At 45.8% G+C, this 25,989-nt stretch overlaps 1 protein-coding gene across 6 annotated transcripts in view; it reads right to left on the bottom strand.

Moving 5' to 3' along the window:
- The window catches only part of ACACA (acetyl-CoA carboxylase alpha), a 173,759-nt gene that overhangs the window by 26,109 nt on the left and 121,661 nt on the right, over positions 1-25,989 (bottom strand). For all 6 annotated transcript variants that reach the window (XM_081890126.1, XM_081890128.1, XM_081890127.1 and 3 more), the window contains 5 exons: positions 9,377-9,520; positions 8,421-8,541; positions 4,024-4,120; positions 2,992-3,088; positions 1,715-1,850 (listed from right to left, as the gene is read on the bottom strand). In XM_081890126.1, coding sequence (XP_081746252.1) covers positions 1,715-1,850; positions 2,992-3,088; positions 4,024-4,120; positions 8,421-8,541; positions 9,377-9,520 — 595 coding nt within the window. The remainder of the gene's footprint in view (positions 1-1,714; positions 1,851-2,991; positions 3,089-4,023; positions 4,121-8,420; positions 8,542-9,376; positions 9,521-25,989) is intronic.

Below are 25,989 nucleotides of genomic sequence, written 5' to 3'. Positions count from 1 at the left end.
ACCTCAGAACATTCTGCCACTGACAGTAAATCCTTCAAACCGTCCGGTGCAAAGTTAAAAGTCTAATTTCCCAGGCCACCGGAACAACCTTATAGGTTTGCACTGGCAAACACAGGCATCTGGAATTTTTCTCTGCTCGGATAACTGCACTTTTTCTCTCTCTCCTCCACCTGCTCTCTGACTCTGTCCATCAATTCTGGGCAACACTCAAAGCTTGAATCATCCTAAGCAGTTTGGATGGAGCTTCAGAGTAAAAATGACAACACACACACACACACACCAAGCAATACACCCATTGCGTACATATAAAAAGAGTCTCCTAAATCCATTACGCTCAGGTTCCGCCGCGATATAAACATGCAGGTAATCAGAGTTTGTTGTAGTTGTTTTTAAAGGTCTTTTCATTTTATTTTTTTTCATTCTGGTCAAAGTCTCTGGTAACCGTTTCCCCTTTTTATTGTTATTTATAACCTGTCCCAGGGGGTGGGGGTGGGGTGGGTAAAATAATAAGTATAACATGAAAAACCAACCGAGAGCGACCCCGTAGCGCTACCAGCAAGGCGGTTTAATATCTTTGGGATTTGCATCCTATCAACCGCTATTCACGCTGAGCCCAAGACCCCGGTGCTAATTTCGAGTAAATTTCACGCTTGATGTCTCGCTGTTGTGGGTCACTGGCGGTTCGTCTAAATAAACTGCTTCCCTCCATCTAAATATTCAAGGCGTCCTCTTCCTTCTTTTTTTTAAAGAGGAAATAATAATTTAATTTTTGCATTATGTTGAATAGCCTTGCGGCTAGACGGAGCTCATTCGGCAAAAATAAACCTTTCCCACTCTCGATATGCCTTTATTTATCATACAGATTTTTTTGTTTATATATGCATATAGGGATATAAATATATGTGCAAAAGCCAGTGTGTTTGGGGACACGTGTGCGTGCGTGCGTGCAACGGCTTAAATTAGACCTCCTAGGCCGACTTGTAAAGAGTCCCCCCCCCTCCTCCTCTACTAATGTCAATTCTCAACATGGCAAGAGCGATCTCTAATCTTTTCCTACTCATTACACACAATTTTGGAGTCATTTTACCCACGGCGCAGCCAAATCTTAGCGGAGTGTGTGTATATATGCATGTATTTGTGTGTTCTTAGGCGCACCGAGGGGTGGTATAATTGTTTATTTTCACTCTCTGCTTAATCCTCTGCCCCCCTCCAGCTCCCGCCTCCCCCTACCGCCCAACATGGAAACCAAAATTGCAAGCGTTTCTCTTAAGGAGTGTGGGAAGATTGACAACAGATGCTCCCTTAACTTGCTCCCTGGGTTCCTCTATCGGCTGACACTGGATAATGTCCAAGGTGATCGCTCTTTGAGGAAGCTTCTTCTCTGGAATACATGTTCCTCCCCGCAGTGGAAGCTGGTCCATGAGGACAAATAGGGCACTGCACCACCAGCCTCTGTCTACCCTTGGCTAGCATGCACTTGCCTGCCTGCTGACTTAAAACCAGCCCAGAGGTGGCCCTTGCTATCAACTTCCTCTTTCTCATTGCTAGTTTTGCCCTTGTACAATGCGGGAGGGAGGAGGATGTGGGGAAAACAAGAATGAGTCAGTTTCACGTACTGTTGGGTTCCCTGCCGTCCACCCCACCAATCCCAATGGGCAAAAGCAACCACTGGCTGAAAAAACCCCACCCATTTTTAAACAACAACAATAATAACCTTTCATTCCTCCAGAGAAGCCTCTCCAGTTTGCAAAGACCATCAGCGGCAGCCCTTCCCGGTTGAAATCCTTTATTGCTTGAGCCGTCTTGAAGGCTGAGTCAGGAAACCACACCTGGCCAGCCTGCTGGATAATCTGTTGCAAGGTGAGTGAGAGGAAATGGTTTGCAGGTGAGTACAAGGATCAACTGTAAGGCAGCATTAGCAACAGCAGCAGCAGCAGCAGCAGCGAAAGCTGCCAGTACAAAACCAAAACCGATTAACTGCAGGAGATTAAGGTTGCTTTAGTCCACAGCTGCTAAGACACAGGGGGCTGCACTCAGAGCAGACTCGTGGAAATGGAACGGACCCACGGTGGTCCTGTCCGCTCATGTCAATGGGTCTGCTCAGAGCATGATGAATCCTGGATACAACCCCAGCAGAAACACCACAAAAGCTATTTGAAGACTTGCTGGGTCATCAAGGAAAAGCTGTCAGGGCAGGGGGGTTGCGAAAACAGGCAGGGCATGCAGCAAAACGGGAGGTGTGGTGGGTCTCTGCGTGTGCAACCCATGGAGACCCACTACATTTACACCCCTCCTTTCATGTGAGTGAAGGATGGAGGAGTGCTCCCTACAAATGTTGCTCTGGAGAACATCAGTGTTGTTGGCCTACATCTCACACAACTCCCATCACCCCTGGCCACTGGCCGGTCTATCTAGGGCTGATGGGAGTTGGTATCTATCAGCTGGAGAATCACAGATATCCCCCAGTGCTATATCACTTCAAAGGGATATGCTTCGGATGCATGCGGGCATGTGAGTGGCCCCAAGGACAGATTTCAAGTCAGTGCCTTGTTGCAGAATTAACTGAGAAGTTAAGCAGTCCTTCCCATTCTACTAACACAGAGCTCTGTGTAACTTGGAGGCTTGTGTGCACTGTGGCTCATTGCCTCCAAAGTTTGTCCCATTTTTATTCATTTATTGCCTTTATATCCCACCTTTTCCTCCAAGATCCCCACAATAACCTTGTAAGGCAGGTTAGGCTGAGAGGCAGTGACTGGGCCCAAGGTCACTCACTCAGCTTCATGCCCAGGTGGGGATTTGAACCCTGGACTCTCAGGTCCTAGTCCGACATTTTTAACCACTACATCATGCTAGATCTAGTCGGAATTACCTTGTCACTTTTCATACCCATTTGCAAAGAACGAAACAGACACATTTTCACCACCCTTAACAACAACTGCCCTCAGCATCCGCCAAGGACCCATGCCATGTTTTAGGAGCTAAAAAACATACCTTGGCTTCTGAGTCCAGGTTTGCAGGGTCTGCAGGAATGGTCAGCTCCACTGTCCGGGTTTCAACCGCAACCACGCCAACGGGTATTCCACCCAGCCTGGTAACGAATGGCAAAATGCACAATTGTGTTTGTGCAACTTGACATTTTTAAACACTTTGGATCCTGATCCAAAATGAGAGAGGGGGTTAAACCCTTTCCTCCTGCACAGTTTTTCCAACTGAAAACCCCCCAAACCCAAGGAAGAGACAGCAGCAGCTGCTTGTGTGGATTTGTTCTTTTTGTTTTGTTGGGGAAAATGGAAATTTATTTTGAGGTGGGGGGGGGGGGAAGAGAACCCTCACATACCCAGCCCCAAATCTATAGAGCATTGCCATCAATTTTAGAATTAAACATATGCAAAGTGATTAGGCATTTAGAATATTGCCTCTCCTTGGCTTTCAGTCTTTTAGTCACTTTGCAGCATCATATGTAGCCATCCTTTCCCTCTGAACCACAGATAGGGCTTAAGTTGAGCAAGAAAGCCAGAGAAGTACATACGAGGCAGAACATTCTCTCTTGCGGATATTACTGAGCTTTCACCAAACACCCTCCCAATCCTCCATACAGGCAGAGAATAATGCATTATTTGCGTTCAAGGACATATTCCACCCAGGCAAAAACATTAAAGGAAGGGATGAAGCAAGGGCAGAGAAGACTGTGGCCAGGGAACTGGCCTATGGAAGAGTCCTGAGGGCCACAAAGAGAGGCTTGGAGGGGCACATTTGGCCCCTGCACTTGAGGTTACCCACCCCAACTTACTGTATTGACAAGTTTGGCTGTGACCTAGAAATCAGAAACCAGTTTTAATTTCATATCTGTCTGGAAAACTCACAGCAGGGCCTTAAGCAGGCCCCCTGCCCTAATCTGCAGTCCGGAGATAATTATACTGAGCTCCTGTGCAGGGCTGTTGTAGAAATGACAACAAAATAATGTACCTTTCAGTGCTTTGAACATGCAAAATTCTCCACAAATGTCAAACAACAACGACTTACCTGGCTCTGCCAACCACAACTGTCTGAGCCCAAGGCTGCATGATCTCCGAAAAGGAGCCGTAGTCAAAGAAGCCAGAGAGCCACTGGCCCTTCTGAGCTACAAAGAAAGGTGGGGGGGGGGACATCAAGAGGAGTGGAAGTGAGCGCAAGTTGTCCCGAGTCTTGCGAAGTGGATTATAAATATGCAGATAAATAAACATAATTAAAAGCAAAGCACAAGACAATGCATACAAATTGCATATCTGCTCACATGAATTATAACATTTTCTTGCATCTGATGAAGTGGACTCTCAAGTGCAGGTAAAGGTTATGCCGCAATAAATGTGCTGTATCTTTTAAGGTGCCGCGTACTGCACCTTTGTCGTCGTTCTCAAAATGCTTTAGGGTTGCAGCCTGCAAAGTCATCCCATTTGCACAAGGACTTCTCCCTTTCCTCTGTGTGCCCCTCAAATCTGTCCTGGGAGTTCCCTCAACCCTCCAGAGCAGACTTGGTGGAGGGGGACAGAGGGGTGGGGCACGTGGGGGAGAAAAGGAAGTTGTGTTACACAAATGGAAGTCATGGAGGGAATGAGATTTAAGCCTGCCTTGCTCTAGCCCAGTGTTTCTCAACCTGTGGGTCCCCAGTTGTTGCTGGACTACAACTCCCATCATTCCTAGCCAGCATGACCAGTGGTCAGGGATGATGGGAGATGTAGTCCAACAACATTTGGGAACCCACAGGTTGAGAACCGCTGCGGGTCTAGTCAAAGGGAAGGAATGACAAAGAGATCAGCCAAACCAACCAAGGAAGTCTCATTGAACCAACAAACCAAAGAGGGGCAGCTGATACCCCCTGGACTATGTATAAATTGAAGCATGTTCAGTTTTCTCCGGAGACAGGCAATTCTGCTATAGCTACACCAGTGTGGCGCAGTGGTTAGAGCGTCACACTAGGACCTGGCAGACCAGGGTTCAAATCCCCATGTGGTCATGACACTCACTTGGGTCAGTCTCCGTCTTGCAGCCTATCCTACCTCACAGGAGTGCTGTGAGAAGCGTTTGTGGGAAGGGGGTCATTCGTTTGTTTTTGTTTCGTATTCGGTATTGTCATTTTGTATGTTTCTGTTGTGAACCGCACTGGGTTCTTCAGGTGGAAGGTGGCATATGAATTTAATAAACAAAATAATAATAACAACATTGTGAGGGGAGCACCCTGCACGCTGTCTTGAGAAACCTGGAGGAAAAGTGGGATACAAATGCATTAATAGAGGGGGAAAAGGAGGCCACCTTTAACCTTGCCATCAATACATGGGGAGCCCTATGCAAACTCTGAAAGAGACTTTCTCAGAGAAGTTGCCAATGCCAAGTGAATCTCTCCAAAAGTTATATATTAAGGGCTATGAAAATGTCTGCCTGCTGCCAGCTGCTGTGGCTGTCTCTTTAATTTGCTCGTCTGCATAGCGAGGGCCATTTATCAGCAGAAGGCATCATTTACTGTTAAACGATGGGACACAGGGAGCAGAGGGAATTTGCCTTGCTTTTAAATAAATAACTCTACGGGGTGGTTCCTTTCCCCCTTCTCTTTCTCACAAGACAAGGCAAACATTTGTCAGAAGGCAGCCAAGGCATTAAAAGAGGTTGTTCTTCGAGGCTTTCCCCCGGTTTCTAAAATGTATGCACTTTAAATTTCTTTTAAGCCAGGCTATCAGACCGGAATTCTCTCCCCCACCCCACCTCCTCCTCCTCTGTTTTGGCAGTAGCGAGACTGAGCCAATTCTTAAAGACATGGACTGATCATTTGGGGGAGCTCCCACCTCTTTGTGGCTAAGCATGGGCTTTGGAGACAGAAGGTCCCGGGTTCAACAGGAACGTAAGCTGTTCCTGGAAAAAACCTATTGAAATTAATGGAGCCCAGTTATTCAAATCCATTGATTTCAATGATTCTACTCTGAACAGGGCTAAAGTTTTTATCTTGTGAACCGCCCTTAGATCAACAGATGAGGGGTGGTATACAAATTTAATAAATAATAATAATAATAACTTTGGATGCAACTATTGAGATAAGCACTTTGCTGATCTCCTGGCTTGAATCTCCTGTTTAGAGCGTTATGCTGTTTTAACGGACTAGTTTATTATATATTCTGAATGTGGGTGTCGTTTGATGTTGGCTTTCAGTTGTTTGTGAATCTCCTTGGTTCAATGTTTCCTAAACTGACTGGCAGAGGCTCTCCGGGGTTTCAGACCGGAGTCTTTTCCTCAGCCCAACCTGGAGATGCCCAGGATTGAATCTGGGACCTTCTGCATGCAAAGCAGATGCTCTGCCACTGAGCTATGGCTCTTCCCTGATATGTCTAGGAGGGATGCAAACAGAGCAAAGTGGGAAAGAGGAACAGGCTTAAAATCAGTGCCAAGAAGATATGGGCTCTAGGCAGGCGTCGCCAGCTTCCACACCTCTCTCTTGTGGGGTGGGGAGGAAACCTCCACTGCCCTTAAGCAAGGAGAATTGTGCTTCATATAAAAGCCTCTTCCCCCCACAGGCTCTCTACAAACGCAGGAGGTGGGGGAGGCCTCTCATGCTCAGCCTCTTTTGCAACGCTATAATTTTGAACAAGCACTCCTTGCCCTTTAACGCCAAGTGCAAAAGCAATTAAAAAAGTGGAATCCGAGCAAAGCCAACCTCTGCTGACTCCAGCGGGATGGCAAGTGTTTTATCAAGCCCAAACTTGAAATTACTATGTTCTAATGTTCCTTGGCTCCGTGGCCCCCCGCTGTAAAATGTGACCATCCATTTCAAAATTATCTCTCCATCGCCGAGTCCAGAGCTTGATCGTTTCGATTCCGGGCCTCGCATCGGGCGTCAGTTTGAAGAATATCGCGGCGCTATCTCTCCTAATAAACGGCTTTAACTTTTCACCTAGGAGATCTCTCCTTTAAACTTATCGCGGAGAATCATCTGCTTCCCCTTAACGCCTCCACTAAATTAAAAAACTCGAAGTCACTCAATTTGGAACCTGCATGCTTTCGACAAGCCAGATGAATTGCCGGCAAGATGACAGGGTGGGTGGTGGTGCAGGGAGAGGATGGAATATTAGCCAAAAAGAAGTTGCCAAAAAATATCCCATTCTAGCCAGCAGATAAGTGCAGCTGCTGAAGGATGGCGCTGCTCAAGAAGACCTGGTTAGAATTTTGCCTCTGCAGTGAACTATTAGGTGACCTTAGGATAGCCGCCCTCTCTCGGTACCATTATCTGTCATATGGGATAATAATATTGGCCTACCTTATAGGGCTTATGGAGTATGCATTAGCTATATAAATTCAAATAATATTGTTATTATCGTTATTATTAACTACTACAGCAGCAGTACATGGGACCTGCAATAAATCATTGTTGTGTGGAGTGCTATTCGGGGTTGCAGCCGGCCACACCCTCTCTAATTATACTCCATTCCACCCTCCCTTTCTTCCACCCCTCTCTCAACAGTTAGTCAGCACTCCAGGACCACTGGGTATGCTCAGTCCTCACAGTCAGGGCTGCCCCCGTCAGGGCTTTCCCCTACCCCAAAGTACTTTTGTGCTTCTGCAAACCTTGGGGTGCCCCTAAGCCTGCTGCCAGCTCTCCCTCTTCCAGAGGGATGGTGTCAAATAATAAGATCATTATTTGTATATAGCAGGGCTGAGGAACCTTTTTCAGGGGTGAGATACTAGGGGTGGGCAGGCCAGAAGCAAAGAGTGTGGGGAGGAACAAAGGTAGATTTTACCTTTGTACAGAGGGCCGGTTTCTGCACATGCTCACAAGACACATCATCAGAGTTCAAGGACACATAAGAAACACTTGAGGGTGCAAAACAGGGCTGGTGTAGAGCGTGGTCAGGGAAAGAGTCCCCAGAGCCAGACAGAGAGGCTTGGAGGGCTGCCTGTGGCCCCTGGGCCTGAGCTTTCTCACTCTTGACATACAGGATTAGCGCACAGCAGACAGAACGTTGCACTCGGGAGTCGGAGAGGATATTACTCCTAACAGAGGGAGAGTGCCCTATGGCAGCTGAGTTCCTAGGTCAAAAGCAACGTGACTTACAAAGCCTCAGCTCCTTTAAAAGTTTGCAGGCTCTGTGCTAAACTTGGGCTGCAACCTAACGGCAAGTCCTGTAAGCAGCACTTTTGCAAGGCCCTAGCTCCTTTTCCAGCAAGCTGAGCTGGAGAACTGAACTAGAAGTTCCAAATAGTGTAGAATACTGAAGATTTAAATCTACTGCTAACAGAAAGCAACTGAATGTGATTTTGCTATTAGTGTGTGTGTGGGTGGATAGATAGATAGATGATAGATAGATAGATAGATAGATATAGATAGATAGTGCAGCGATTAATTATCCCGTCTCCACCATTTCCCAGATAGTTCCTCTTTTCTTTGGAAATTAAAGTACCTGGGTTAGGGCGTCCAGCCAGCATCCAGCGAGGATCATAAGGCGTCTTGGTGGGAACAAAGTCAACGGCTCTATCTATCGGGTCCTTGACGGTGATCATTGGGACTGGGCTGAAAACGCTCTGAAAGGGAGGAGGAGAAGAGGGAAAAGTTGGTACACGAGATTCTTGAAATGCTCATACGTTTGGCCAGATAGACATTGCAGGAACGCAGGAGGGCTTCTTTCTACCACATCCAGCGCTTTGCCCATCTATCCCAGTCTACTCTAACTAGCAGCAACTCTCCAGGGTCTCTGGCAAAGAAGGGGCTATTCCATCACCTTCCCCCTGACCCTTCCAATAGGAGCTAACTGGGGACTTCGACAGGCAAAGAATGTGCCCTGCCACTGAGTAATAGTCCCTGCCAAGTATGTGGCCTTGAACATACAACCATTTTGCAAAGTAACAAGTGAATTCTGAAATGACAATTCCCAAGGTTCCTTGGGGGAAATCCATGCCAAATAGAAGCAATATAACCTGATTCTCGTTTGGAGGGCAAAAGCGGTCCTAGACCCAAGTTGTTAAGGGCCTTGTACATGAATACGGCTTGGCCCACTAGCGGATGGGAAGCCAGTCCAAGCTTTTAAGCACCAACATTATGTCCTGGTGATATTCTGTTCTAGCTGAAGCATTTCACACCACCTGGAGCTTCCAAGGGCAGCTCACTTAGAGTGTATTGCGGTATTCAAGCCTTGAGGTTCCCAATGAGCAAATCACCATGGCCAGGTGATCTCTGTCCAAGAACGGCGATAGCTAGCGAACCAGCTGTAGCTGACAAAAGGCACGCCTAGCCGTTCAGGAGCAACCCCAAGCTGCACACCGATAATCTTTGCGGCCTCCCCAGAGCTCAGTCCTTGAGCCAAGCACCTACCCACAGCAACGCCAGAAGAGCTAAAAGGGGGTGAAGGGAGAGAAATACCTTTGGCATGTAAGACAGCCATTGAAGAATGGTGTAGACCCCTTCGAAGTCGTCGCATACTGTGCTATGGGTCACCCCGTTGTTGTGCATGATCTGGATCCCCCCCAGCTGGTTGTTGGAGGTGTACACCTCTCTTCCAAGCACCTGTTTGAAGGCGGGGGGTAGGGAAAGATTAACCTTTTAACCATGTGCTTGTTATCAGATTTTTTTTGTTAACCACACAATATAAAAAAATCATTCCTGAAACTCCAATTGTTTTCAGTGAAGTCCCCTCTCCAGTATTGACTGTATTTTATTTTATTGCATTTATATCTCAACTTTCTTCCATCGTGGGACCCAAAGCAGCTTCTAGGAATGGCATGAGGTCTCCCATCCAGGCGCTGACCAGACCCAGACCTGCTTAGGTTCAGCAAAATGGTGCCTTCACATGCTTCCAGACTACAGCCTGGTATTCACTAATTTAAAAGCAATGTATAATCTGTATCTTTCTGAAAAATGAGCCAATCAAGGTGGCTAACATTAGAACAGCAAACAGAATGCAATATAAAAATGTCCGTATGAAAATATCAATACAATGGCAGTCTCTAGATGCAACAACACAACATAGTTTATTGTGACAAGAGCAAAAGTCCCAGGTTCCCCATCTCCTCTTTCTCAGAACTTTTTGCAGCATTTGCTTTTCCATAGTTTCTTTGGCCCCAACACAACCCCAAACCATGGTTTATCAAACCCTGCCCAGTGGCTTATCTGTGGCTTGTTCAGTGGCAAGAAACCATAGTCTGAATGGTTTGTTGTTGGCTTATGAACCTTTCTTAACCTTGGTCAATTTTAGCCACTCCCAGATACTCACCAAGCCACAAAGGAATGAGGAAAGAGCAGCTGGAAAACAAACCAAATGCAGGAGACTAGCTAACAGCTGCAGAAGACTGGCTATGTTCCTCCACTGCTGGAGGCCCTGTGCCTTTGAATGCGAGTTGCTGGGAATCACAAGTGGGGAGAGTGCTGTTGTACTCAGGCCCTGCTGTTCAGACTTCCCACAGGAGAGAATAAGACGTAGGACCAGATGAGCCACCAGCTCTCTCCACTTGCGATTCTTGGTATTCAGAGGCACACTGCTTCCAACACAATCCATGGTGCTTCCAATATCGTCCGTGGATAACCTTATTTTTAAATGTGTTTGTTTATTTTGCATTATTTAGTCTGATTATGTCAGCCATGGGGAGGGAGCAAAGGATTATGCTGGCTGTTGGACACCCCTCCCATTTGCTCAACCTGCATAGCTCAGTCGCTTAGAGCGCGGTGCTGATAACACCAAGGTTGCAGGTTCGATCCCCGTCTGCAACAGCTGCATATTCCTTCATTACAAGGGGTTGGACTAGAATTGATCCACAAGGTACCCTTCCAACTCTACAATTCTATGCTTCCATGAAATGCTTGAAATCTTCCACCCACTACTGCTGCTCCTCCTCCTCTCTGTCCCTCTCCAATTCAGGACTGAGATTTCATCCATGCACTTTGGAAGCTTAACACCTTCCTGCCCCTAGGGACCAGAAACTCGCTTTGGCAACCAAGCAGACATAACAAAAGCTGTGGTTTTTTGCATGGCACAACTGTGAAACTGTGGCAGAGAGCCAAAGACACATACAACGCAGGAGAGGCCTTGAAAGGAGCAAGTCTGAAAACGAGACCTTGTGTGCCTGCACACACACCTTTCAGTCAACAATTTCAAACCACGCCGACAGGTGCAACTCTTTCCCCTCCCCGGCAGTTTTCCTTCGAAGGGGTCCATTAAAATGAGCCTCTGACCACCGGTCTCTCAATTCTTCCTCTCTCTCACTGCTCCTTTCTTCTAATCTCAGCCCAAGCGCCACACAGCTCTGTTCCCATTCTCCCGCTGTCTCTTCCCATTTGCCCTTTCGCTGACTGATACACTGATCTCTCGGTCACTCGGCTTTCTGCTCTGCTGGGTCCATATTACTAATAACACCTCTGCCACGGCCAGTTTACCTCATGAAGGCAGGAGCACATCATTACAAAATAAACTCATAACTTTGACATTCGAGCAAATACACGCCATTTGTTATTTTTATGGCGCGAGTCTTTCCAACAGGCAGGGCGGGTGGGAGGGGGGTGGGGAAGGTGGCATTATGTACCTGGTTCCATTTAGATCGCACAAAACAAAACAAAAAGGGAGGGAGGGAGAGAAACATGCGTGCGCAACCACAGATGCCTCCGCACACTCCTGACCAAAACAAAAGCACACTAGGAAACACAACCGGCCCGAGTTGGATTATTAGAGGCAGGTGCCTCATTGTCCCTCGCCCCTTTCCTCTTAGGCCTCAGAGCAGGTGTGGGGAACCTGTGGCCCTCCAGACATTGCTGCCCTACACCTTTGGCCAGTCACCACCTGTCAGCCTAGCCTACCTCACAGGGTTGTTTTGAGGATGAAATGGGGAGGAGGAGAACCATGTACACCACCTTGAGATCCTTGGAAGATAAAAGTGGTACAGTGGTACCTCGGGTTACAGACGCTTCAGGTTACAGACTCCGCTAACCCAGAAATAGTACCTCGAGTTAAGAACTTTACTTCAGGATGAGAACAGAAATTGCGTGGCGGCAGCGGGAGGCCCCATTAGCTAAAGTGGTACCTCAGGTTAACAACAGTTTCAGGTTAAGAACGGACCATCAGAACAAATTAAGTTCTTAACCCGAGGGACCACTGTATATGAATGTAATAAATAAGTTCAGCGACATCTGGAGGGCCCAAGATTTTCCATTCCTGGACTAGAAGAACAATGAAGAGGTGTCTTCGGACTGAGTGCTGCATTTTCAACCATAGACAACCTTCACAGCGTGGGAATGCCTGGGGTGGGCAGGACAAAGGCTAAAGTGAGAATAGCAACTGGTGTGGCTCTGATCTTTGAACAGTGGAATAATAATAATTTATTTGTACCCCACCCATCTGACTGGGTTGCCCCAGGCATTCTGGGCGGCTTCTGACAGAACATAAAAATACAACGAAAACATTCAAGCCATGAAAAAGTCAGAGGTTTCTATACGCATCTCTCCATCCTCCAGCCAACTAGTCAAAGGCATCGCCACACTTCAAGGACAACATTCCTGTCAGGCAAAAGTGCGCAGAAAGAGGAGCAGAGAATGGAGGGCAGGGTCTGGGAAAAATCCCAAGGGCCGGACAGAAAGACCTTGAGGGCCACATCCAGCCCTCAGGTTCCCCATCCACTAGCCAAGAAACTGTGGAGATCTGACAGGCTGCTTCCACCCCAGGCAACACAGCTGGCTCAGGGCAAATAATTAAAGATGGAGTCCTCATTGCTCTCACCTCAGCCTTTCCTCGACTAATATTCGCAGGCCTCCCAATGTTTGACAGGTCTCCTCTTGGATTGATAATTGCGGCCTGTGAATACTGACCTCCCCCACCTGCTGCTTTTAAATCCTTTGTTTGCATCCAAACTATTTAAGCAATCTTTCATTCATAGCCTGCAGATTGCCCATATTGAGAATTACTGTTTTCTCTCAGACGTCATCACCCCTATCTCCAGTAAAATGGGTCTGATAGGTTTTTTTGAATACAAAACCCTGCCAAAACTGTTTGACTGGAGGCAGCAGCAAAAGGAGCATACATACTGGTGTTGGAAACTCAGATATATAAGCTAATCACTAAATTGAACCTTAAATGTAGGTTATGGTCACCACGGCAGACTGTCTTGTGACTATTATTTATTTATTTGCTATGAAATCTGGTGTTATTATTAGTACTACTATTATTAATTTTAATTTCCTTTCCTTTCCTTTCTATACCGCTTTACATTTTAAAGAAAAAACCCTCAAAGCGGTTTACAGCACATGAAAACATCAAATAAAACAATCCAGAATAAAACAGCAACATCTCCACAAATTGGCTGGCTGACCAGATAGTGGAGATGTCAGTCGCCACATCTGGTGACAAGACATCTTCACTTGCTTTGCAATTGGACCTGCACCAGTAGCAAAACATGCCTGGCGCTTGGGGAATTTCTAACACTGGCTGCACAACACAAGCAGTGATCTCTCCTCCAAACCATCTTCAGCTTCAGTGAGGTAGTGAGGTTAGAGGTGAGGCTAGAGGAGAGAATGTATGGAGAGAAATCCTTCATGTATTTCCCGCCCAAATTAAGTGAGCCAACACCCACCAACTAGCTTTCAAATGCAGTTGGATCCACCATGCCTCTGTTGTCAAGTAAATATATAGTCAATATGGCACCCAGATCCAGCATTAAGCCGGGCATTTCATTTGCTCAAAGCATCTTGACACACTTGGGAATAGAGGAAACGAAGAAGAGAAGGAGCTGTTTATTTATCTGTATCTCCAAAACAGGGTTTTAAAAGGGCAACAGTACCAATGAACAGGCCTGTTTTAGGAAGGGTCAATCACCTCTTGACTATTGCCTAGTCTTAAGCCACCTGGCAAAGAGATATATGAACCCTTCTGGATATGGTTTGTTTGTTGCCTTTATAGACCTGAAATCAGCTTTTGATTCAATTTCAAGAGACAGACTATGGACCAAGTCCCACACCACCATTGATAAAAGACGACTTTTCATCACTTACACTTCGAATAAGATTTGGGTTGCAGGGTAATTTGACAAAACCTATCCTTGCCAATAAGGGCATTTGTCAGGGTTGAATATTAGTTTCTATACTATTTAATTTAATTGGGAACTGTTTAGTACCTGTCTGCCATGTACCAAAACTGGCAAGGACTGAAGTCCCACTGTCCAAAACAGGCCTTAAAGCACTTTGTAAACTATTCTGAGGTTCTTTTGCAATGAAGAGGTGTATAACTTTTGTGAAATAAAAATTACCAATTTAAAAACCATGGCGTTTTCTAGATGCAGATAAATTAATAAGTGGATAACAGATGATGGTCAGCTTATAGACCCAAGTCAAGAAGTTTAGAGACCTGGGCATTATGTTTTCTTCCACTCTCTCCTGGGCTACCCATACAAGGGCGGCAGGGCAAGCAGTTCAGAATACTGTTAAGGCTGTACAGCCATTTTTCCTTACTAAGAGAGTACAATTTATTCTTGCTGCTGTAAAAGTATGTAAGACCAAAGTCTTGTTTCAGCTGCTGTATAGGGTTCAAGGGTTTTTATTCAAGTGCTGAGAATGTTCTTTTGAACTTTTTGGAATACCAAGATGTGTGTTAACTGCTGGGCTACGGCTTTGAGGCTGGCTTCACATCTGAAGAATTCAAGGCTTGGTCCCGTGCCTTGCGATACTGGTAAAAAGTTGCTTATGCTGATCCAACTTCATATTCTCTTTATTTCTTACAAGAAGATGTTACTATCAGCTATGGTTTAAAGGTTTTATTATTAAACTGCATGCATTAGGCTTCCCTACGGGTTTCCTCTGCACACAAGATAATTCTGTTGTAAAATCTATTCTGGAACAACGGATCAAGGATATTGATTGCCAATACTCTTTATCAAGTGCTTGTAGAACTTGTCCTCCAATATATTTGGGCTTAATGTTTGAATTTCCTACATGTGCTACATATCTGGATCATCTTACTATCCCCAAGTATTGCCATGCCTTTTCTAGGGCCAGATCTAACTCTCTTTCTCTTCTGCAATACTGGAAGGGCGTTATCTAGGTGTCCCCAAACAAGGATCATCCCTGAGGTGATGGGCCATGTCTCCTTTGAATATAAGCTTCACAGAGAGGAAAATTAAGAGATTACTTTGCCCCCTTGTGAGGAGCACCCAGGAAGGACACCAGAACAGTCCCCAAAATATTTATTGGCTGGTACAAATAAGTATCTTAAGTACAGCCTCCTCTCTGCTCAAAGGTCTCATATCTTCAGCTGGTACTCTCGTTTTAACTGCAATTTGTATCCTAGCTTTGTACCTTTTTTTACCATATGGTATTCTAAATACGTGTATGTTTTATCCTTTGTATTATATCATATTTTAAACAAGCCTATGTGTTAATGCTCATGTTTTTATTCTTTGTATCCTCTGTTTTAGCAGGTCTGGGACCGTATAATAAATTATTTGGATGTGAGCAGACTGTATATATATCAAGCCATTTCCCTGGCTTGTCAGCAGCAGTAAACCTGAACCGTCCACACCGTCTACAGATAAACGGTTGCAACAACTCTAGTTTGCTTCCCAGCAGCACTGGGATTTGTTGGTGGCTGGTGGAGATTTAGGCCCACTTTCTATTTATTTCTCTGTCTAAACTCTACTGGCATTGTGCCAGCTTTTGAAGATACACCTGTTTAACATTGGTGTTCCCTTGAGCTCTTTCCCTGAATTACCCCTATTTTGTAGCTGTGCTATTTTAATCGGGATTGTTTTATCATCTATTTTAATCACGAAAGTGTTTATTTGATTTCATTTTTTAAAATTTAAATATTTACAAAACACTCATATAAAAGATCACAATGTAAAGGCTAAAAACACAGTATTACACAATTTTAAAAAACCTAGCACACGCATCAGTAAGAGCTGGTTGGCAAAATCACCTCAGGTTCGAAAGACCTGGCTGAATATCATAATGTCCAGAAGGCATCTAAAACCAGGGGGAGGTGGCTTCTGCCAATCGGCAAGGAGTGCCACAGGGAAGGGCCTATAGGCTAAGGATTCATTGCTTGGTAAAGGCCAGTCAAACCTCGGGTGAATGTGGGACCACCAAAAGTGCGCTACTGAAACTCAGACGTATGGCAACCCATGTCAGCAGTGCCGTTTTTGCCAATTTCCCTTAAAAATAGGTTTAAAATTTTGTGTCCGGATTTTCACTTTTTGAAATATGGCAACCCTAGAAACTGCTTAGAAGCCATCTGGGCACGAATTGGGATACAAATTAATAAATAGCAATGAGTCTTCTTCTTCTTTGGCAATCATTAGAACCTGAGTAAGATGACTTCCATGAACATGGTTTTAACAGTGAGTCCGTAAATGACTGTGGAGGCCACTTCTGGATCCACACGTCCCTCCCCAGTGGGGACATTGGTTTCTGGGTGGGAGTTGATCACGGTGAAGGTTTGCCAAGCGTGCCTTCCTATTAGCGTATTTCTCCCTTTCGTCCTGAGTATGAGCATCTTCAAAGCCCATGACACCTTTGGAAAAGGCTGTTGTCCAATTGGGGCGCTCGCAGGACAATGTTTCCCAGTTGTTGGTGTTTATACAGCATTTTTAAAGATTTGCCTTGTGAGAGTCTTTAAACCTCTTCTGTTGACCACCAGCATTACGCTTTCCATTTTTATGTTCAGAATAGAGCAGTTGCTTTGGAAGATGATAATTAGTAATAGCTCATTCGGTAGAGCATGAGACTCTTGATCTCAAGGATGTGGATTCGATCCCCAGGTTGGACAAAAGATTCTTGCACTGCAGGTGATGCCACTTGCAACTCTATGATTCTAAGCTGTCCCTCTGTTTCTGTAATGGCCGGCCAGGGACCAATTGTGGGCTTCAGTTCCACAGCACTCTGTGGCTGGACCAACTCCAGCACCAGTTAACTCCCTGCATGCTGAGTAAAGGGGGGGGGGGAGGCAGAGAAGTTCAGGGGTGTGGGCACGAGAAGAGATTAAGAGGAAGAGGAAGGTCTCCCTCTAGCGCAAAAGGACCAGTGACAGTATTGAACAAAACCAGAAGGAAAGAAAACAGTTAATTTTAACAGTGATGATGGTGATGACAACTGGGAATTGTAAGGAAAGCTGTTACAGGACAAATAAAGCAATTTTTTAAAAGGGGGGGGCTGAAAGAAGAGATGAAAGAAACTGGAAGTTTGTGCAGAGAGGATCGCAGATAAGGGACAGGTTAAGTGTGCATAGTGGGGAGAAGAAATTACAGCAGATGAGTAACAAAACAAACTTTCAGAGGTGTAAGGATGGAAGAGAAAAATATGAAATAAATTGCCTTATCCAGTTAGAGCCTCTGGGTCAGCAATTTCTGGCTATAAAGGGGAGGCTGAGTCGCAATGCCTGCAGAGCCAATGGGCATGTCCAGACAACCCATTTAGTGAGTTGATCAGTTTGTGGGAAAGTTGCAGAATGTGGCAGGAAGCAACATCCATCCCCATTTCCAGTTGCTTTCTGTTCCGAGCAAAGTCCTGCTTTTGTTTTTGTTTTTTGAAGCAGGCTCATTGCCCAAGATCTACAAATCCAAGTGAACTGTGCGACTTGAATTTGCTAGCATGACGCTGAACCCCACCCACAAAATGGTGGCAGTCCAGTGGCAGCCGCCTCTGTACTCAGCTTAAGAAAAATCTGAACCCTGCCTCAAAAACCAGGAATGAACAACACACATCCAAATCCCTCAAAAAAAGAAAATAAAAGAAAGAAAGAAAAAAGGAATTAAGGCCGAAAGAAAGAAAAGAGTTAAAAGTTCCAGTCCAATTATCTACAATTGAGCCTTGAACAGCTCCTAACAGCTTTCAGCCTCATCGATCAGTACTTCTGCCCTGCCCATTAAAAGTTATTAGATGGTGGAATAATGGCAACTTGATAACAAAGGCAGGTCCTGGTTTTAAAAGAAAAGAAAAGAAGTGTGTACCCTTAAACAATAGGAGAACAGTGTTTCGGGAAGGGCTTCTTTTCTCCTGAGCAATCCTCAATTTCTCTGATAAGGAAAATCGAAGTTAAACTGGGATTGGAATGCCTTAACCAACTAGTCCAGCCTTCACCAACTTGTTGCCTTCCACAAATTTTGGGCTACAGCACTTTTCCAAAGGATGTCAACATGGGAACAGGCCTTTCCAGCAATGCTCCCCTCCCCATCAGCGGAATGACCCCCTTGGGAGGCTCACCTGGTACCAATGTTGACATGTTTTTGGAGTCTGGCAAACATGCTTCCCTTCTCCCAAGCATTTGAGTGTTGATTTTTCTTTTCAGTAGCTCTTGTTAGTGAAAATGCAGTCCAGTTTTTTCTGGGGGCTGTTTGTGGTGGTTAAACCTACGTCCAGGGATGGAGGGACCTGTTTATATCCTTTAACTATGCTCCTCCAGACATCCAGTTTATGTTAAGCTTTCGTCTTGGGTCTGCTTTCACAAAGCTTATGTGGAGATTTAGACAATGTTCAGTCTTCACTGAGGATTTGTTCCAATATGGTTGCGGGGAAAGTTATACGACAATGAGGACTAATCTTGACTTAGTCTTCTTATATTAACTGGATCACCAGGAAGGGCCACAGGTCACCTACGCTTGGTTCAAATATCCCAACATTAATACTTTCCACCAATTAAAGAGGGATGTGGGTGGCGCTGTGGGCTAAACCACAGAGCCTCTGACTTGCCAATCAGAAGGTCGGCGGTTCAAATCCCTGTGATGGGGTGAACTCCCATTGCTCGGTCCCTGCTCCTGCCAACCTAGCAGTTCGAAAGCACATCAAAGTAGAAGTAGATAAATAGGTACCGCTCCGGCGGGAAGGTAAACGGCATTTCCGTGCGCTGCTCTGGTATGCCAGAAGCAGCTTAGTCATGCTGGCCACATGACCCGGAAGCTGTATGCCAGCTCCCTTGCCCAATAAAGCGAGATGAGCGCCGCAACCCCAGAGTCGGCCACGACTGGACCTAATGGTCAGGGGTCCCTTTACCTTTACCGTTACCAATTAAAAAGCGGCAGCAGTTATGCTAACTGGCCTGTAGTTTCCTACATTCCCCCCAGATAATTTTGCAAAACTTGTTGTGTTGGCTACTTTCAAGGTAAGGAAACTAGACTGTTTTGTTAGAAGATCAACAATTTCACATTTGAGTTATTTTAAGAACTCTCAGGGGTATGCTGCCCAGATCTAGCGACAGGTTAATTTTTTTTAATTTGGCAATTAAGCTCTGAAAGTTTCTCCCTCTCAACGCCTTTATCTGATGCCCTCCCTCAAAAAACCAAATTTGCATGTAAGCATCTTGACATCCTTTTGCACCTTGGACATCTCATGGCCCCCATGATCTCCCTGGCTAGTTTAATGCTTCAGGTGTATTTAAAGACATTTTTTATTGCCTGTTTTGATGTTTTTAACAAAAAGCTGCTCAAACTTGTCGCTGTGTTTTACCTGCCTTATTGTCAACTTACATTTGTTTTGCCAGACTTTATGTTCCTTTTTATTCTCCTCGCTTGGGCAAGACTTTTACGTTTTAAACGAAGCCTTCTTGCCTTTTATAGCTTCCTTGATTCTGTTCATTAACCACACTGGCATCCTCATGGATTTGTTTGTACATTGCAGATTAGAAATGTACATTTTTTTTACCCAAGTATTTTATTGCAGAGGTTTTAAAATCATCCCCAAGCACCTTTAAAAAGATATTTTATACTTCTGGCCCATGTCCCCTTACTTTTTAGAAAGTTTCCTCTCTTCTGAAATTAACAATAAAACCACAGCAACTACTTTATTATACAGTCACAAACTTGAAAAAACAAAAACACCAAAACCATACAATTTCCAACATACGCTGAGCAAAACATATAGAACTTACATAAATTTAAGACAAAAACAAACCAATACACAATTAAATTAGCAAGATTGCTCTATGGGGTTTTGCAGCAGAAAAGAGAAATCTAACAGCTGCTTATTATTAGTTTTTAATGAGTCCCTTCATTTTTAATTTTCTTCATTTTTTTCTTCATTTTTTTCCTCTCTTTTGAAAATTAAACACAACTCCTGGGCATTCCATGGAGTTACTGGCCACATCCCCACTCACATATATGTTGAATCTGACAGACGCATTGAGATCTCTGTTCTTGAGCAGTCTGATGACACATTTCCCACCAGATCCTGACCACCGCTCAGGGCGCTTCCAGGCTGCCTCTGTTTTTGAGTGAGATTCAGTCACATACCACAGCAAATTCAGGTTACGCTATTATTGTTTATTGGGAGCTCCTACACAACAAATCTGCTCCTGAGAAAGGTCAGACTTTTTCCAGTAAGGAAAGGGATTTGGGGGTGGGAGGGAACACACTGGAAAGTGTGGGGTGGCACTTCCATTGATGCAACTCCGAAACGTGGGATGCAGCCTTAATAGTGAGCCCTACCACAGGTCCCAACTTGCTCAGTACTGCTCATGCTAACAGGCAGCAGCTCTCCAGGGTTTCACTAAACACTAAACACCGTCTATCCAGCTGCAAGCAAATCAGCATGGATGCTCATTAAACAGCCTGCATCTTCTGATCTAAAGGTAAAGGTAAAGGGACCTCGACCAGTAGGTCCAGTTGTGGATGACTCTAAGGTTGCGGCGCTCATCTCACTTTACTGGCTAAGGGAACCGGCATACAGCTTCTGGGTCATGTGGCCAGCATGACTAAGCCGCTTCTGGCAAACCAGAGCAGCGCATGGAAACGCCGTTTACCTTCCTGCCGGAGTGGTACCTATTTATCTACTTGCACTTTGATGTGCTTTTGATCTGCTAGGTTGGCAGGAGCAGGGATCAAGCAATGGGCGCTCACCCCATTGTGGCGATTCAAACCACCAACCTTCTGATCGGCAAGACCTAGGCTCTGTGGTTTAACCCACAGCGCCACCCACGCTGATCTACTTGCAAGCAAATCAGGACGAATGCCCAACAAGCAGGTTGTCTGGAAGCACCCCCAGGATCAAGAACTGGCTCTTATCTAGTTCTTGGTCAATCTCCCATTCCACCCCCTTCCCACCCACCACAGCGGATCACCCCCCCCCCGACAACAGACTGCAGCCTTTGCATTTCTAATCGAGGAACTTTGGGAGCTGCTCCTGCACTTTTTAATTTACGAGCGTTCAGTGGGGGACCTTTCCTGACTTGGGAACATATTGGCTCGGTCTAATGCTTGAAGATTATTAAAGCCAGCGCTATACCCCCGCTATCAGCTCTGCAGATCTTTTATTTAGAAGATATGGAGGCACTAAACGCAGAAAGAGTTCCCCGTCACCTCCACATTAAAACCCCAAGCGCCTGGTAAATGGAATTATATAGCTGTCATCTCCTTTCCCCAAAGTTTTAAGAGTACAATGGACTCATTCCACCCCCCCTCCTCCCCACCCTCACTCTCTCTCTCCCCGCACTCCATCCCTGGCTCCAGAATGGAGAGCTCTACTTTGTATTGATTTAAAGTCGCGGAAATAAATAAAACTGCTTCGCCACCGCGGTTCACAAGAAATTCATGGTACACTATTGCATGATATATTTGAAGAGCTGTTCGCAAACTCTCTTTTTCCCTCTGGTGAGTGATTTGGGGGTGGGGGCTGGGGGCTGGAGTGGGGAGGCACAGTGAAAAACCTGCCAGTTACTGTAGATGCCCGCAGACTGCAAATCCACAGGAAAGCCATGCGAATGAAGCCTCCTCTTTAGGTTGAGTCCTGGCCAGTCCATATCTCACTTTATCCTAGAAGAAACCTTGTCACAATTCCCTTTCTTAGCCATTCTAATTAATTGCTTTTAAAAAATTTGTATCTTGAGACATATTATTTATTAGTAATAGCACCAGTATTTATAATGATCACATAGTAGGAATAGTAGTAGTAGCAGCAGCAATACCTATAATCTATAATCACATTTCTATACCCAAGGGTAAAAAGGGCCAAAATTTCAAAGCAGCCAAAGGCAGAATACTTATTTATTATAATAATATAAAACTACCTACACCCCACTATTTAAAAACCACTCAGAGCATCATACAACAATTTTGAAAACACCACACACAGAGACACACACCTCCTTCCTTCCTCCCATTTATTTATTTATTAGAATCATAGAATTGGAAGGGATCCCAAGGGTCATCTAGTCCAACCCCCTGAAATGCAGGAATCTCAGCTGAAGCATCCATGACAGATGGTCATCCAACCTCTGCTTAAACACCTCTATGGAAGGAGAGACCACCACCTCCCGAGGGAAACCATTACACTGTTGAACAATTCTTCCTGATGTTTAATCTCCTTTCTTGCACCTTGAAGCTATTGGTTCGAGTCCTACCCTCCAGAGCAGAAGAAAACAAGCTTGTCCCCTCTTCCATGTGACAGCCCTTCAGGTATTTGAAGATGGCTATCATATCTCCTCTCAGTCTGCTCTTTTCCAGGCTAAACATACCTAGCTCCTTCAACCGTTCCTCATAAGGCTTGGCTTCCAGTCCCTTGATCATCTTGGTTGCCCTCCTCTGCACAGGTTCCACCTTGTCAGCATCCTTCTTAAACTGCGGTGCTCAGAACTGGACAAAGTATTCCAGGTGTGGTCTGACCAAGGCAGAATAGAGTGGTACTATCGCTTCCCTTGATTGGGACACTAGACTTCTGTTGATGCAGCCTAGAGTAGTGTAAGCATTTTTTGACTGCTGCATCACACTGTTGACTCACGTGGCCCAAGGATATTCTACTGCCTCTTCCTCTGCTCCTGGAGTATCCTATGCCCTTCCTCCAGCCCCTGTCTCCGACTGCTCAGACTCTCCCCATTCCTCCATCCCAGGCTCCTTCCTCACAGGAGGCACAAAACCCCATAAATCGCTCTTCCCATCCCTTGGATTAGCCTCTGGCCTCACTGCCTCTGCCACACGCTCCTCAGAGCCCTGCCAGTCCCTGACATGCTCTACCACTGAGCATGCTCTAGCCACGACCTTTCCTTGATGCTGGGAGCAAAAAGCACAAGGCCTACCCTCACAGACTAATACAGGGGTCAGCAAACTTTTTCAGCAGGGGGCCAGTCCACTGTCCCTCAGACCTTGAGGGGGGGCCAGACTATATTTTGAAGAAGAAAAAGTACGAATTCCTATGCCCCACAAATAACCCAGAGATCAATTTTAAATAAAAGGACACATTCTACTCATGTAAAAACACGCTGATTCCCGGACCATCCGTGGGCTGGATTTAGAAGGCAATTGGGCCAGATCCATTGCCTTTTTACCAGAAAAGTGGGCTGCATGGAGAGCATTGCCAAAGCTGCCATTCGCTCTCCGCGTACAAACGGATTGCAGCTGGCACCTCCAGACGTTGACAGACCATATGGCTCGACACAGATAGAAGCGATCCTTAGTTATGTGAAATGGAGGGGGAGTTGAGGGGAGAGGGAACACCACCCCAGCGGAGATCTCTTTGACCCCATTTCCCTAAAGAGACATAAAAGGAGGATTAGTAATGCCAGCATCTGGCATGTAAATTGCCTCTCTTAACCGAGACTGGTATGCAGAAATAAAACTGCTCAAATCAAGGCTGAGGGAGGAAGAGACTGCCGAAAAGTTTCCAGACCAAGAGATTGCCTCCTCTGTACAGAATCACGAGGGCAAGGACACTGCTGGGCATTCTGACCAATCCATCCACCCAGGGAGGGGCACCTCAGCTGTGGCCAAGGACAGAAGAATCAGCCCGTCTCTGAGCAGCTTTGGCCAGGTCTCTGCAATGCTTCATAAGAACATAAGAAGAGCCTGCTGGGTCAGGCCAATGTCCCATCTAGTCCAGCTTCCTGTTCTCACAGTGGCCAACCTGATGCCTGTGGCAGGATTTGAGCGCAAGAGCACTCTCCCCTCCTGTGGTTTCCAGGAACTGGTATTCAGAAGCACTGGTACTTCCAATTATGGTGGCAAAGCATAGCCGTCGTGGCTAGTAGCCACTGGCAGCTGTCTCCTCCATGAATTTGTCCACTCCTCTTTAAAAGCCACCCAGGTTGGTAGCCCCCAATGGCTTGCAATGGTGCAGAGTCCAGGCAAGAGGATAAGGGATTATTTCCCTCCTCTTTCAGAAGACGGCAGTGGAGGCAGAAACAGCACAGAGCTACAGCACAGGTGGGGGAACTTTTTCGTCCTGAGGGCCATATTTCCTCATGGACAGCCTTCCAGGGGCCACAGATCAGTGGCAGGTGAAGCCAAAGGTAGGTGCGGGTGGGGCAAGAAAGTGAAGAGGACAGAGCAGCAGATAGGCTTCTGAAGATGCAGCAGGCCACAGTCCAGACACACAAAAGCCAGCTGTTTCTACACACACCGCCCTTCTCTGCATCTTCCCGCCATGCAAGCAAGCAGCTTTATTATAAATAAATAATAAATAATATTTTTATTTATACTCTGCCCTCCCCAGCCAGGGCCGGGCTCAGGGCCGACTAACACCAAATATAGATTACAATAAAACGTAATAGGAAAAAAAGAAAAAAACAATTAATTAAAATACGGCTTAAAATACTGCTTAAAATGCAGTCTCATTCTAGTAGTAGCCCATAAATCAAGACCATAAAGGGAGGAAACATCAGATATTCACCTGAGCCAGCTATCCATGCTGGTCCTACATGGGCCAGCAAAAAAGCCAAGGGAAAATTTATATACTAAATCCCATATATGGGTCCGACTCAGTCTAAGCCAAAGGCCAGGCGGAACAGCTCCGTCTTGCAGGCCCTGCAGAAAGATGTCAAATCCTGCAAGTGTTCAAGGACACAGAGTATGGAAGGAGAGGGACAAAGTAAGAGCCTTGAGGGTCAGCTAGAGAGGCCTAGGGCCTTCCTTGGTCATCACTCCCCAGACATCTCTCAGAGGGCTGCTCTTGGGGTCAGTGTAGCCTCACATCAGAGAAGGCAGTCCATAAGACAGCCTTTGCTGGAAGAACAGCAGCAGTGGTCCATTCAGACAACAACTTTATGGGTCAGTTCCGTCCTTGATCTAGCTGACAGCAAACTCAGATTGGCTGAAGGCTCTATTTCAGGGTTTCCTAAACTTGGGTCTCCAGCTGTTTTTGAGCTACAGTTCGCATCATCCGCTGGTCCTGCTAGCTAGGGATGATGGGATTTGTAGTTCAAAAACAGTTGGAGACTCAAGTTTGGGAAACCCTGCTCTATTTAGTTGAGAGCTGGCTGCCAGTGATGAAGATGGTTGGAGGAGTTAGGAGGGGAAAGTAGTTCTGAAGAAACGCCTGTTTATTTCTCCTCATAACATGTACTGTTTTGTGAAGTTTACCTCAGTAAACTATTATAAGTTTATTTTCTCTTGGAACTCTTGTTTTATTCCAGCCACACTGCTAATAGCTTTTGCCAGCCTGGCACCCTCCAGATGTTCTGGACTAAAACTCCCACCAGCTCCAGCCCGTTTGGGTGCTTTTCAAGCATAGAATTGTAGAGTGGGAAGGGACCCCTAGGGTCATCTAGTCCAACCCCCTTGCAATGAAGGAATCTCAATTAAAGCATCTAAGACTTAACCTCTGCTTAAAATCCTCCAATGAAGGAGAGCCAAGCTCAGCCACCAGCCACATTTTTAAGTTACACAAAATGTCCTATCTTGACCCACAGATCTATTATCAAGGTGTGGCACCGGCCCTGCCGTTAGCCTACCCCGTGTGACCCAAGCATCCAGACTCAACCTCTTGCAAGAGGCAAAGAGAACCGGATAACCTTGGGAAGCTTCGACACAAGTCCTGGGCGGGGAGAGGGGGGTGGAGAGAGAGAATACGTTGGTCCTGTTGGAGTGTCAGTTTCCTTTTGACATTCCTGTGCCCCTTTCCTTTCCAATTAGCATTCTCCAAGGCACTGCGTCCCACCCGCTTCCCTTCTAATACTCGTGCCGTGCCACTCCAGGAAAGATTCATATCGCGCAATAATAATTACAATGCTCCTTTGAATGGGAGGGATGGGACTTGCTGCTCTGGCTCTAATGCCATCGCTCCCCCCACCCTGCTGCCACCCCAGTGAT

Source organism: Podarcis melisellensis (genome assembly GCF_964234715.1).
Source record: "Podarcis melisellensis genome assembly, chromosome: 15".
NCBI classification, from domain to species: domain Eukaryota; kingdom Metazoa; phylum Chordata; class Lepidosauria; order Squamata; family Lacertidae; genus Podarcis; species Podarcis melisellensis.
The sequence above is the reverse complement of the archived record's forward strand: the minus strand, read 5'-3'. Positions and strand labels throughout refer to the sequence as shown.